The following is a 14443-nucleotide window of genomic DNA, read 5'->3' as shown; positions in this document are numbered from 1 at the left end:
AGCTGCTGGCGGAGTCAGCTGTTTGGCTCGCTGGCTAAGCAACACTGGCGCCATCACGTGAATCTCGTGGGCATTGTGAACTGTCACTTTTTTCGCCAGCGCTTTTCTCACCACACAATTTCGTTCGCATTTGTGGGTGGCGGCGGTCGATTTGCGCTGATTTTTTGGCAAAGAAAAACGCACTTGCTGTTTTCAGATAGCACAAAAAGCACACCAGTTTCGTTTGCAATCAACCAGAGTCGCTGAAAAGTAAGTGCCAACCGTAAGGAATAGTTAACTCGGCGGGTTTTCCACGTCGCCGTGAAAAGTGCAAAAGTTACCCCCCTGACTAAAAAAGACCGATTACTACATCGCAGTAGGTCTGCTGACCAGGGAAAGTGCGCAAATCTCTTGTAGATTATTGAAGATAGTGAGAAAATTAGTTTTTGCAATGTGGCTATGATTTTTTGTCGAAGCAGTGTGACCCTGAAAATAAGAGTTCGCCAGTTTGTTGCGATTCGTTCCACGGCAGATTGTCGCAAGGTCTGCGGATGTATCTGGAAATATCCAGCTGATGATCGTGTGGGCTAAGGGCGGGGAGTCGGGAAAATGTGTGAAAAGTGTTTTGGTTTTTGTGCTTAAATGAAAAACCCGTGAGCAGCGGAAAATTATCGATCGAAAAACTGTCATGTGACTGTCAACGAACAGCTGACATTGCGAGAGCAACTCACCACAGCAAGTGGTGAAAAGAGCGCAAGAGTCGATTGGTAATTTGAAAGAGAACACAAAATTCTCTTTCGCTCTTTGGGTAAACAAAATAAGTTGGAAAATTTTGTTTAAAAATTGAAATACTTTTCGGTTATTTTGCCACAAGGCACGTATTTCGCTGATTAATAGATCGTGTTGTGCGAAAACAAGCAAATACACTTTGATGCGCTGCACGAGGATTAATAAATAATCATATTGCGTGCAACAAGGACCTTGATGAAAACCAAGCACATTTATTCTACATGATATATATACTCTACGAAACTGTAGGCAAAACTCAAACACGGCCAATGGCCAATAAGGCGGAAATTCAAATGGCCAAACAGCTGCTGGAATTCCAGCGCGTGCTTATCTGTATGTCTGTGTGCAAGGTCTCCCGAGCCACCCACTTTCACCCACCCGTTGCCAGCCACCCACCCACATTCCACCCCCCGGCAAGCACATTATTATTAATTAATTTGGGCGCACACCCACTGCGGCGAGGATATCGTCAAAACTTTGTTTTCCTCCTTTGTTCCATTTTTTATTGTCTTTTGTTTTCGTCGCTGCAATTTCCTGTATTGGATTTGGACTACCCCAACTGGATGTGTATCTAGATTTGGATATGGGTATGAGTATGGGCTTGGGATCGGGATATGGATTAGGTCCTGGACCCCAGGCCCTCTCCATTAGCGCCAGCCGTTGGCCAGTCAGACTGTCTCCATTCGCCTGGCGACGCGTTGGCTGGAGCCCTCCGCTCATCGTCCCTCAGTCCTCTATCTTCGCATTTCCCTGGGACTCGGGCCAATCCACGTCATCAGTTCAACATGAACATGGCAGCATAACAGTCGGTAACTCCTGCTCGTCGTCCTCCCTATCGGCCCATATATCTATCTATCTATCTATATGTGCTTCCCTTTTGGCTCGCAGAAACTTGACTTGCGCTGCTAAAAATAAACATATGTATGTAGTTGTGCACTGGAAACAAAACGTGCCTAGTTGTCTGTCATTGCAATTCCGCAAGTCACCTTATGGAGTACGAGTATAATGAGCATATGTTACAACCTAAACATGAGGGGTTAATTATCATGGGCTACATTCTGCCATTAGATCATCACTACAGCCATTACTAAAATCTGAACTTTTATACCTAGATAAATTAGATAATAATATTCACATATCAATTTCGTATCATTTTACATGTCACTGAATATCCAGTTTGAAAGCATTTGGACCTTTGATTACGCTGAAAAGGATGCACCACATATATATATATGTTTATCTCCGAATTGAGCATATAAATTTATTTTTAATACATGTACCAAATGATCTTGCAAAAATGAACTTTTAATTTGACTGATCACCTGGTTATGTCATTCTTAACCTTCGTTTTGATCCCAAATTATACTTTATAGCCTCGGGTGATATTTTTTCTTTGCGTGTTTCCATATCCCATTTACCATTCCTCGTTGTCTGTTGCCAGGATTGTTGCTGTTGTCACTCCCGCCCCCTCCAGTTGTTGTCCTTGTTGCTACTCCCGACGCTTCCTGGGCGAGGACAATGCACTGCCTTGACTTTTGATGGGGCAGGAGGAGGAAGGCGGATCTGGAGACGGAGCCGGGGAGCTGGGCTGTTGTCACTCCTTGGGCTCGTGTTTTGTTTTCGTGTCTCTTTATGAAGGCCATCATGGTGGTTATGTAATAACAGTGCCGACCATAGGCCGAAATTGGGTAAAGTTAGATTTATATCTCGTGGCGTTTGCTGTGTGATTACTCATACGCCCTGTGGCAGGAGCAAACAGAGGAGTAGCGACGCTAGGAGTCAGCGACACTTGCCCAAATTGAGCACTCGTTTTGGTTTTGGGCCTTGGCGCCTTTTTCCTTTACTGCTTTCCGTGCCTTCCGTGCGGCTTCGTCATCACAACCGGACGGATTCGTGTTCGGCTGACGAACCGGATCGCAGATACTTCGGCCGTTGGTTTTTTCGACTTTCATGGCATCTGGTCGTTAGGCCAGCCGTCATTCGGCAACGAACCCCCGACATAGAAGCACGTCAGCATGTGGCACAACCGGAGAAAGTAGGAAAAACAAACGGAGTAGAGGAAAAGCCCAAAAAAACGAACGACGGCCAGGGAAAAATGCCAAAAAACCTGGTGGAAAAGTTCCTAACCATTCTGTTGAGACGCAAGGAGTGCTAGGATCAAGTGTTTGTGTAAGCAACGAGGCCTGTACAGTGTACACATGTACATATACACCATCGAAACATAGACAAACTGGCGCTGGACTGTCTGGCGCCAGAGTTTGGGGTTGTGATGGTTTCATTCGGGGAAATGGTTCCTTTGTCTGGGGAAAGTGCACTTTTCAGGGCTCGATCACATATACATATATGTACGATTCAGTTGCCCGATGGACAGTGTTAATTAAATTTTCATCGGCAGAAACTTTCGAGTCATTCAATCGATAGGAGGAGTTACATAAATTGGGAGGGGGTAATCGATTTAGCAAGGTCACAGACAAATTGACTCCGACTTTTACTCACTCCCCAATTTATTCACCCCTCAAATAGCCATCAAGATGATGTCTGAATACTGGATTATCTCGGCCCCTGGCGACAAGACCTGCCAGCAGACATACGACACGATGAACAACCTGACCAGCAAGCAACACAACCTGTGCAACAACTACAAGTTCCATATTCCAGATCTTAAGGTAAGTTCATTGCATAATTACGTAACGGTTGTGGAATATATTTGGATGTACTCAACATCTAACCATTATTATTAAATCATTAAAGGTGGGCACCCTCGACCAACTGGTGGGCCTCTCCGACGATCTGGGCAAACTGGACACCTATGTGGAGCAGATCACCCGCAAGGTGGCCAACTACCTGGGCGAGGTGCTCGAGGATCAGCGGGACAAGCTGCACGAGAACCTGATGGCCAACAACAGTAAGTCGTCTGCCTGCCACCACTTAAGTTGTATTAGCCTAGCTTAGTCTAGCTTAGCTTAGTTCCGTTTAGTTTAGTTTATATCGAATCTATATCGTTTTGGTTCTTTAGTTATTTCTAAGCAGTTCTTCTGACCGTAGTCACTTTTGAATCGGAATGCTCAGATATAATCGTACCATGTGTATTGCCCACATCTATTGTTTACCCACAACTATTCTGTACTAACTAACAAACAAAAGTGAGACCTTAATCGAAATCCTCCTTTCCCAGCCATCGAGGGGCTGCAAAGAACTCGGTTACTATGGAATGTTTTGATCTATCTATGTCTCCATGTGAGAAAAGCTCAACCTGACTAACACGAATACCGTCTATTTCAATCATAATAATATACCTTTCCAGTAGTTCAAGATTATGCGAGAAACAGATTTAAAAACTAATCGATTTTCAGCCGAAGCCCTTCGGCCCTACATTTATTTGGTTCGAGTTTCTAGTTTCTAGGCCTTTTACTTTTTTCGTTCCCTAACATTTATTTTCCTTTACACTCCTGGGTTTCTTTTGATTTTGATTTGATCCGTTTCGTTTATGTTATCTTTTGATTTCTATTGAACTCATGCGCACAATCATCACCACTGAAAAAAAGAAGGATATTTCTTAGGCATCTAGCTCAAGTTGATTGAAAAAGATACAGTGCCATCAAACAACAATGGAATTAAACTTTGCGGCCAACAAAAAACTACAAAATAGTTGAAATTGAAACGAAAGAAAAAAAAAGAGAAATGTTGAAATTAGCCGAATGGGAATTTGCGTTGTTTATTTTGTGTTGCGTTTGTTGTACAATTTAATGCGCACCGACCTCACACACTATATAAATCTAAAACTATTCTATACTATGCCAGCTAAACAACACACACAGATACACACACAGCGTAATTTTGACCCCACTCAAGGGCGCCCAAATCCCCGGTCAACTACTCGATGCGTTGGTCGAAGGTTGCCCCTGAAAATGAAATATATACATATATAATATATCAAAAACCATGACAAACAATAGAAATACACTCACTCACACACGCTGAAGGAGTACAGTGAACACTTTGTATATTTTACATGAATTGTTGTACGTTTCTTTTCGGTTTTCGATACGATTGAGTTGGACAAGTTATTTGTGGTTTTCCGTCATTTGAAAGCCCATTAGTTTTTAAATCATTCACCGCAAAAAATAGAACGATAAAAACGATACAATGAAGATGAAGGAAAGCTAATGTGTAAAGATATAGACCCATAAACTGCATATATAAAAATCTATATATATATATAAATACTTGACTATGAACTTTTGCGCGAGTGTCGTTCCCTCATACATATTTCTTAATTTTTATTTCGAGTTTATGATTTGTATAAATAACTTTGTAAGTGCGAGCGTCTTAAAGATGCCCGACTTTTGTACTGTACATATATGTTTTAACTATATAGACTGTTGTAATTGTTGTCTGTGTGTGTGCGCGTGTGTGCCTGCAGTGTGTGCGTGTGTGTATCTGTGTTGTCTCATTTCCTCACCTGCATCGAATCGCTTGGAAAAACGCTTATTTCTGTACCATTTTCCACCCGAAAAACCCACTCACACACACAGCCAAAGTGCGGAGATGCACCTCAAAGGACCTTTTTTCCGCCGAACAAGTGTGTGTGTGTGCGGGCGTCAGTGTGTCTGTGTGTGTGTACCCCTGCACCTCTTCATACGCCTTTCACATCCACCGCAATTCGCTAATTGGGAAAGATGGGAGATACTCGCAATTAGAGCTAATTGGTAAAGTGTGGAGCACACGAAAAAGTTGACAAAGAAACGCTTTTACACTGCAAACAAAATAATCGAGTACCAGAAAACGCCCAAAATGAAAGCACAAAATGAGACGCAAACATCTATCAGCCCTGGGATCACTGAATTCCCCCAATTACATTTTTTTTGTTCCACTGTTGTTCATGGGATGCCATTCACTTCCGTTTCCGTTTCGCACACATATATACATCTCCAAGAAAACCAAAACCCAATAAGCACACATGAGTTTCAAGTTATTTACATTTTTCTCATATGATTTTCCTTATTTATTTATACGATATTTACAAAACGATAAGTATAATTTTGGTTTCGCTTTTGGTTGATGGATCGTAACGATCGTAGCGATGATTACCCAGATATCTTCGATTTTAGAGTTATGTTAGCAGTTGATCGTGATATTAGATAGGCAGAGCGTGAGGTTTAGCCCCTAAATGTATGCTACATAGTTTTACTTATAATTTATTTCGACCGTCCCGCCCGAAAAATGAGCCGAACCAATCGGAAGGGAAACCCTAACTAAGACTAAGTCTGCAACCAAATCTAAATGCCTTGTGTTGTATTGTCTGTATCGGTAATCGAATCGCCAACAAAAAAATAAACGACACCCAAACATCATCTCAAACCGAAACCCGATCGCCATCCGAATGAATCCTGTGAACCGCCCCGAATTCCGGCACGCGAATCCCGAACGAATCTTGCGCGGATGCAGGTCCTGGGCCACCCGACGACAGCATGCCGTGTCGCCACCACCAGCGCATCAAGCATCTCAGCCTGCGACACCAGCGAAAACACCAGCACACGCACCACCAAAACAAACCCCAACACTACCATCACCACCACCATCACCACCAGCTGCCGCAGGATCTCAAGGGTAAATCCGCAGCCACCTGTTCTCCCGGCACTCCTCCTGCGCCTGCGTCTGCACCACCCAATCTTCCGCCTGCCTGTGCCTGCGATGTCCTTGCGCCAGGATCCCTAACCGGCGGCAGCCTGACTAACCTGTCCACGGGTCACGAGCCGGAGACGGAGCCGGAGTTCGACGCCTGTCCGTGCGATGAGTGCTTCGCCTGTGCCCCGCCCAGCACAAGTGCCACGGCCAGCACGCTGCTGGCGGATGAGTGCTACTCCCAGACGGCCTCCTCCATGCTCAGTGCCACCCGGTGTGCACTGTCCACGGTGGCGGCGATAGCCACTGGGAGCGGTTTGGGCAATGGCCCGAGCACCAGTGCCGCGGCCGCTGCAGCTGCATCCAACTCCTCCGGCGGCGGCGGTGGAGGAGGTCCCGCCTCCTGCTCGACGCTCTGCTCCTCGGCATACTTCTCCACGTCGGCGCCCACGACCAGCAGCTCGGTGCACAGCAGCATGTCCCGCTCTAACAGCAAGCGGCTGAATAACAACACTTGCAGCATCAACAATAACAAGCTCAGCTTCCGCAGCGGCAGCCATGTGAGCCAGCTGCATTTGGCCACGCAGCAAACGCAGCATCATCATTCGCATTCGCATCAGCAACCGCATACCAATCCGCTGCAGTCGCCCGCACAAAAGTCCATGTCGGAGGACGAGGGCGATGCGTCAAATGCCCCCGAAGATGGGGAAACGGACGAGGACCCCAAGAGTCCGCACAGTGTGCAGTCCGATCTGTCGGACGCCTTCGACTGGTGGTTCAATAAGCCCAAGCGTAACTCTAAGAAGAGCAGGTATCTTATCATCGCATTACCTACTTTGTAGAACGTTGCCAAATCGCCAGCACCCCAGACAAAAAAAAAAAAAACAAAAAACCAAACCAAAACCAGAATATGTAAAAGCCAGTCACCCGCTGTCATCCCGCTAAAGCTAAGCCAAATGAACACCACCTTCACAACCAACACCCAACTTATACAAAAGCCTCACACCAAACACCCTGTAAAAACACAAGATACAACACCACACACACACTGAAAACAATGGCGCACCCGCTTTGCCTGCCCTCATCCAAAAACTAAAAAACCAAACACCACACCACACCAGCAATATGAAACCCAGAAAATCCATATATGTTTGAGTTGATTAAGAACCAAGAACCGAGTCAAGTGCAATAATAATGTATTTCTTTTTTAAATCACTCCCCATCGACCATCGCACATTCGCATTTGCCTACCCATGATCACCATCACCATCGCCATCGCCATTTCGCCACTCGCAATCCACATTGACAGTGCACAACAGCAACACGAGACAGCACAGCTGCAACACCAACAGACGACACAGCAACATGCAACACCACTGACCCCACAGAACCACAATCAATACCAAAACCAATACCAAAACCAACACCTATCCAAAGCAATGACATTTTGGCATCAAGCATCGACCACACCGCGCTCTAGTTATCGCTCTTTCTTCAATTCTCTTGCCGATCAAATTTATAGCAAACGTTCTACACCGAGTCAATTAAATATAAACAATGGATTTAATTTAACACCAACACATAGATCGTCTCCAGTGAGTAGTTGTTGTGGCAGTAGTAGCCAGGGGCGATCCAGTCCGGACACGGATCCCGCCGAGCCGCCCGAGTTTCCGCTGAGTCCAGGTTAGCATGCCCCGGGTTGGTCTCGTTCCCATCCGAACCGAACCGACCCAATCCCTCTTCTAGTTACATATATCGTCTATGCAGATCTCTTGATCTCGACGTTGACATATACCTACTATGTGTGTACATGTTGATGTTGCCGTTGCTCTTCCGTTTCCGTTTCCTTTTAGTTCATCCTTATTTTCTCTGATTATGATTATGATCTGAACTGATTCTGATTTCTACTTATTGTTTGTTGAGCAACTTGATGTTTCCCGACACCACCACCTATCTGAACCACTCCACCTTCTTTGATCGTCGTCCACTGTCGGAAGTTAACTGCAAACGCAGACGAGTTCTCGTTTCCGTTTCCGTTTCAGTTTCGATCTTTTTGTTAAAGCAACTATTTCTCCCAGTGATCGTATCGAAGTTCTTCCTTCTTTCGCCACTTTTGATTTGCCTTTCTCTACTTTCTCTGTGGTATTTGCAAACGCCTTTTGTTTGCGCTTTCGTTTTGCTTTCCCGCGATTTGACTATGAATATTTCAGTATATATGAACACACGGATCTGTTGATTATTTGTACCAGTGTAAAAGTGTAAAAGCGATTATGTTGTTCTTTCAGTGTACGCTCACCAAATCACCAAATGTTGTTCTGCGCTCCACATCATAACAGCCACGACTAACGCCGATTCCCATTAAGCTATATATTATACTCAGTCAGCTATGTCACCTCAAAAACAAAATAAAAATCACGATAATAATTTCTAAAACTGCAGCTTTGCCCAGCGCCAATTGTTGATCAATCTCTGAGTTCCTGTTCGTTTTGTTTTTGCATTATACTTTTGTCTCTTGAGTGTCTATATACATATATATATATACTTGTCACAAAGCATTATGTTTTCAAAGTCCAGCTAACGTGTTGTGCCGTATGACACGCAAGGTATTTCCAATTGCGACTAATATGCGTAGTCCAAAATTCCCCGTAACCTCGTAGCCTATGTAAATGCATCCAAAAATTGCTCGTTCCTTGTTACTATAATCCTTATATGTATCCTGTACGTGTGTGTGTATGTGTGTGCCTGTGTGTCTGAGTAAATTAATGTATTTTATGTGTGCGTAATAACTAACTAATCTGCATTTTTCAGTTACCTTATTTACTTTACTTATACTTGTATAACTCTAATTTAAAATAGCTTTCGAGCCTAGTTTCCTTCAAACTAATTCAATACGATTTTTAGATCAATTACTATTACTATGTATTTTTTCAATTTCGTTTTGTACTTAAACATTAATTGAACAACCCGTTTGTTCAGCTAGTCAATTAAGAAAATTAGCGTTCTTTGTGCCAGTCAGACTTAACTAATACCGATTTCCCATCGCATCGATCATCAATAGCCGAACTACCCCAGTACTTGACCCGCTTCCAATGGGACATGGCCAAGTATCCGATTAAGCAGTCGCTGCGCAACATCGCTGACATTATCTCCAAGCAGATCGGTCAGATCGATGGCGATTTGAAGACCAAGTCGCAGGCCTATAACAACCTCAAGGGAAATCTGCAGAACCTGGAAAAGAAGAAGACGTAAGTGGCGATAAATAAGTACATAAACTTTATGTATATTATATTAATATCCGCGCTTTATAGTGGCAGTCTGCTGACCAGGAATCTGGCTGATTTGGTGAAGAAGGAGCACTTCATCCTGGACTCGGAGTACCTGACCACCCTGCTGGTCATTGTACCCAAGTGAGTGTCATACATATCACTCCATTATAAACTGATGATATTTATCACTAATTCACGCACAGGGTCATGGCTAATGACTGGCTGACCAACTACGAGAAGATCACCGACATGATCGTGCCCCGCTCGTCGCAGCTCATCCAGGAGGACGCCGACTACTGCCTGTTCAACGTGACGCTCTTCAAGAAGGTGGCTGAGGAGTTCAAGCTGCACGCCCGCGAGCGCAAGTTCATTGTGCGCGACTTTGTATACAATGAGGAGGAGCTGGCTGCTGGCAAGAACGAGATGACCAAGCTGATGACGGACAAGAAGAAGCAGTTTGTGCGTAGCCCACTGGGAGTGTGTGCCATGGGAAATCTGTTCTAATCTCGAATCCATTGCAGGGTCCTCTGGTTCGTTGGCTGAAGGTGAACTTCAGCGAGGCCTTCTGCGCCCTCATCCACGTCAAGGCGCTGCGCGTGTTTGTGGAATCCGTGCTGAGGTATATCATCGAGTTATAGCCATATTGCAATGATTTATATGTAATTTGTGAACCCACAGATACGGACTGCCTGTTAACTTCCAGGCCATCTTGATCGAGCCCAACAAGAAGAGCGTGAAGCGTCTGCGCGATGTGCTCAACCAGCTGTATGGTCACTTGGATGGCGCCTCCGCCGGCGGTGCTGTCAGCAGTGCTGATGTGGGTTACACTCGATACCCATTATTATCAGCTAAACTGACAAGATTTTATTCCATTCTCTCCACAGAACGTAGACATCCCCGGCCTGGGCTTTGGCCAGTCCGAATACTTCCCCTATGTGTTCTACAAGGTCAACATCGATATGGTGGAGCAGGCCAAGGTCTAAGATCGCCCGTCGCCCCCAACATTGCATACATCCAGCCACACAAAATACACTTTAATACAAAAAAAAAAACAACCAACTTAAAAATCAGCTGAACCATTCGCAGACATCTAATGAAACAAAATTAATAGATTACTTTAAATAATTTTAGTCATTGTTATCTAATTATTGTTGTTATTTATGTTGCGCGTTGCCGATATCTGTTTGAAATCTACTTCCGGTTCGAGAAAGCGAGGCGCGCCTAAATCAACCGAAATAAGTCCTTAAAGAAAAAAAAGAAAACTTTTGCAATAATCCCAGATCTTGTGGAACTTTCCGATTGTTCTTTTGTCCCCCCTTCAGTTAGCAAAGCAGTATTTTATGTTTTTCTTATGCCTTATATATGTTTATGATATGATGGAAGACCAGAGTGTTTAACCCGCAGCCAAATTTACATGCATTCTCCTTTTTTGTTCGTTTTTTGGTAGCTATACAATAAACATTTGAGTTACATTTTGTTTTACAACATTTTCGTCTCGTTTCGTGCTTGTGCTCCACCACTTGGTATCTGTATCCGTGACTAACAGCCAACATACAAACAACATGCCCAAAATAAATTTAAGCCCAAAAATGGTGTCGCAAATCGCAAACCGAACGTGCCCACGGAGCTAATTGTGCTAACAAATTTCCGATGCTATGGTACGTTTCGACTAAAGACAAACTAATAACCAACGGAAGTATTGTATTTATATAAATGTTGCCTAGAGATATCGATCGAAAATCTATAAGCAAAAAAATCTGCGCGCTGTTTGCATACATTAATCGCTGAGAAGATCCGCTCGAGCCTGTTTGGTTAACCCGGCGTGTGCGTTAGTTAACCCCATAAAACCCAAAAAAAAAAAAAAAACAAAAACCATCAGCAGCGATTGAGGGTCTACCACATGAGATATGAACAATAATATTCTATGCGTATGTAAAGTTTTTCAATAATTCCTATTGCTAAATCGAGAATTGTGTACCGAGTTGTAGGCGAAACGTGAGAGAGATACAGTATCTATATATAAATATTTTAAAGTTATGCATATTATGTGTAAAAATGAAACGAATGAAACCATGTAAATGTCATTGCGTTATATAAGGTGCAATTAAGCCATCCTTGTAAATAATTATAAAGAAAGAAAGACATTCCCAACTTTGTTTTGTTATCAATTATTTGGATCGGAGACGAGTCCAGTTCGCATTTATTATTTAAATACTTTCAGCTTAGGACTAAGGTACAAAACGCCCTTTGAATATCAACTTTCACAGATTTCATTCGAAAGAGATGGTTTATACAATACGTTTAACTCTACGTTTTATAGACAAATAATTAAAAACTGTTGTGCGAATGTGTCATAATTTATAATATTGGACAATTTGAATTCAACTCGAGCTAATTCTGTGAAAGTGAAGAAAGGCGTTCGAATATTTTAAGCAATTCTCTTTCGGTGCTAGATCTCCTGTTTCGGCTTGTTTTGCGTCGAGGCGTTGCGCGAAATTTTCAGGATGTTGGGTGGCTTGGGCTGGTTTTTGTCCGCCTCGTATTGGGCGCGATGCAATCGCTGGCGATGCTTGTACATGTTGGCGGAGCAGAAGAATGTCATCGGGCAGTTGGGACAGGTGTAGAGTACTTCACCCGTATGAGTGGATGTGTGTTCCTACAAGAGGGTTTATACAAGTTTATCAAATCCCTTCAACAGGTCATGAGTTTCGAACTTACCTTGAGTTCCTGCGGCCGCTTGAAAGCCTTTTCGCACATGGTGCACTTGAACTTGCGCTCGCACTCGTGATTGTGGTAGATGTGACGCCGGAGAGCCCTTGCATTTGGGGACACCTTGGCGCATATGTGGCAGCGATGCTCGCCGGCACTCTCTACGTGTATGCTCTTCATGTGCTGCTTCAGGCCGGTCATGCCCTTTAGCCAAGCGCCGCATATCTGGCACTGTTGCAGCTCCGGTTCCGGACGTGGCTTATCCGAGTGCATCAGCTCCTGATGCTTCTTCAGGATGATCTTGGTGCGCATCTGCTTGCCGCACTTGTCGCAGATTATAGTACTCTCTGGGTCGTGCATAGAGCTCATGTGGTTTTTCAGCTTGCGCTCGGTGAGGAATCTGTTGTGGAACAGTAAACAAAAGGTGAAAAAGACGTATACACGCTGAATGGATAAACCCACTTTTTGTTGCACTCGGAACAGGTGAACTTGAACTCGGACTTGGGCACATGCTTGTTAAGCTTGTGGTAGTCTATGGCCGTCTTGCTGAGGAAGGTCTTCGAGCAGAGGTCGCAGCTAAAGGTAAGTTTGACGGCGGGATCCATGTGCACCTGCTGGTGCGACTCCAGGTGACGAGAATTTTGGAATGACTTCTCACAGACGCTGCACTTAAAGTGATCAGGATTCCAGTGGACGAGTACATGCTCGGCCAGAACTTTGCGCTGCGTGAACTTGCGGCCGCAGCACATCATGTAGCCGGGATCCACTTGATGGGTCAGTCGGTGATGACGCTGCATCTCGGTGAAGTTGTGCACCAGCAGATTGCAGATGGCACACGGCAGTACGCTGGTAAAGAACTTAGCGATGATGACGTCGTATTCTTCCTGCTGCTTTTTGCGCTGCTCCAGCAGCTCGCGGGACATGCGGACTTTCGGCTCCGCCGGTTTCGTCCGCTTCTTGTATTTCTTGGGGCGTACTACTGTTCTTTTCGGCAGCACGGCAAACTCTTGCTTTCCATTGTCTAGTTCAAAGTCTGAGTCTGAGTCGAAGCCATCGCTGCCTCCATCGTCCTCGGAGGAGTTATCGCTAGGCACCAGGCATGAGAAGTCAGGGTCCGTCTCCTCATCTCCGAACTCGTCAAGCTCTTCTGCCTTAAGGTCAAGTTGAATGTCTTCTTTAGGTTTTTGGGGCGGGGCAACGGCAGCATCTGATTTCCTTGGGCGACCACGTCGCTTTTTAGGCGGCGCAGGTTCTGCAGTCTCTTCTAATCCATCCTCGTCCTTATCCTTGTCTACACTGGATCCATCCTCTGCCTTCAAACGCTTCCTAAGGCGTCTGGCTGCGCCCTCAAGTTGGTCCTGGTTTTCCTGGGTGTTGGCCGAAGTCTCCAGGATCTCAATGCGGGGAAGAGTATCCAGTTCATGTTCCTCAATCTTAATCTCTGGGTAAAAGAAGTTCCGACCGCCAATTTCCGGTGGTTCCGGTACCCCTTCCTCCTCCTGAGTTGCTAGTTTTAGAATCTCCGGAAAGGACGTAGTTTCCTGTGTTAGGGGATCATCCTCCATGAGCGCCACTTTTGTTTCCTGCAAAGAGCTCTGCGCTGCACTGACGAACTCGTGTAAAGTGTGGAAGTCGGAGACGGTTTTCCAGCAGCGGCCGCATATCCTTTCGTCGCTTTCCTTGGAGATCTGGACGGGGAAGTGTTGGTTGACGATCGTAGTCACCTCCAATTGGTCGCCGCGCGCGGAGTGTACATCTATATAGTCCCCCATCATGGCCGTATACTCGCACATGCAGAGTAAACAGCTAGGAGAGCAATCTATTATAAGAGAAACAAAAAGTTTAACAATTAGGACCACCAGCTTTAGGGGGAAATTCGATGCGGTCCAGTCGATTCCTTCACTGCCGCTAGCTTACCCATTGCGATTTGTAGACTTTGTTACAGGTAATAAAAATCCATCTAAGTGTTTGGGCGTAAAATGCTGTTTTTATTTACTTTAATAATTTGTTTAAAGCCGCAGTGCAATCAAAACGCCAGCTGTTTTGCAGTTCACAATATCAGTGCAAGCTGCGGG

The 14443-nt window shown here is 44.7% G+C and overlaps 2 protein-coding genes across 5 annotated transcripts; one reads left to right on the top strand and one right to left on the bottom strand.

Moving 5' to 3' along the window:
* The first annotated feature begins 89 nt into the window (after window positions 1–89).
* On the top strand, window positions 90–11525 carry LOC6609433 (V-type proton ATPase subunit C). Of its 4 annotated transcripts, none has more exons than XM_032715749.1 (11): window positions 90–249; window positions 3292–3434; window positions 3520–3673; window positions 6217–7204; window positions 7703–8076; window positions 9452–9638; window positions 9702–9800; window positions 9863–10118; window positions 10181–10278; window positions 10338–10476; window positions 10544–11525. In XM_032715749.1, exons 2-11 carry the CDS (start codon window positions 3300–3302, stop codon window positions 10640–10642), a joined length of 2529 nt encoding a protein of 842 aa, XP_032571640.1. In that variant the 5' UTR covers window positions 90–249; window positions 3292–3299; the 3' UTR covers window positions 10643–11525. The 4 variants fall into 4 exon arrangements, with proteins under 4 accessions (XP_032571640.1, XP_032571642.1, XP_002034118.1 ...); XM_032715750.1 differs by lacking the exon at window positions 90–249 and adding an exon at window positions 2752–2937; XM_032715751.1 differs by lacking the exon at window positions 7703–8076 and having other exon boundaries at window positions 91–249; window positions 6217–6378.
* LOC6609432 (transcription factor grauzone) lies at window positions 11096–14425 on the bottom strand. The gene is made up of 4 exons (XM_002034081.2): window positions 14286–14425; window positions 12831–14187; window positions 12378–12768; window positions 11096–12315 (listed from the first exon to the last, which is right to left on the bottom strand). Exons 1-4 carry the CDS (start codon window positions 14287–14289, stop codon window positions 12109–12111), a joined length of 1959 nt encoding a protein of 652 aa, XP_002034117.1. The 5' UTR covers window positions 14290–14425; the 3' UTR covers window positions 11096–12108.
* Window positions 14426–14443: the final 18 nt, after the last annotated feature.

The sequence above is a fragment of the Drosophila sechellia genome, chromosome 2R (genome assembly GCF_004382195.2).
Source record: "Drosophila sechellia strain sech25 chromosome 2R, ASM438219v1, whole genome shotgun sequence".
In the NCBI taxonomy this organism is placed as follows: Eukaryota; Metazoa; Arthropoda; class Insecta; order Diptera; family Drosophilidae; genus Drosophila; species Drosophila sechellia.
The sequence above is the reverse complement of the archived record's forward strand: the minus strand, read 5'-3'. Positions and strand labels throughout refer to the sequence as shown.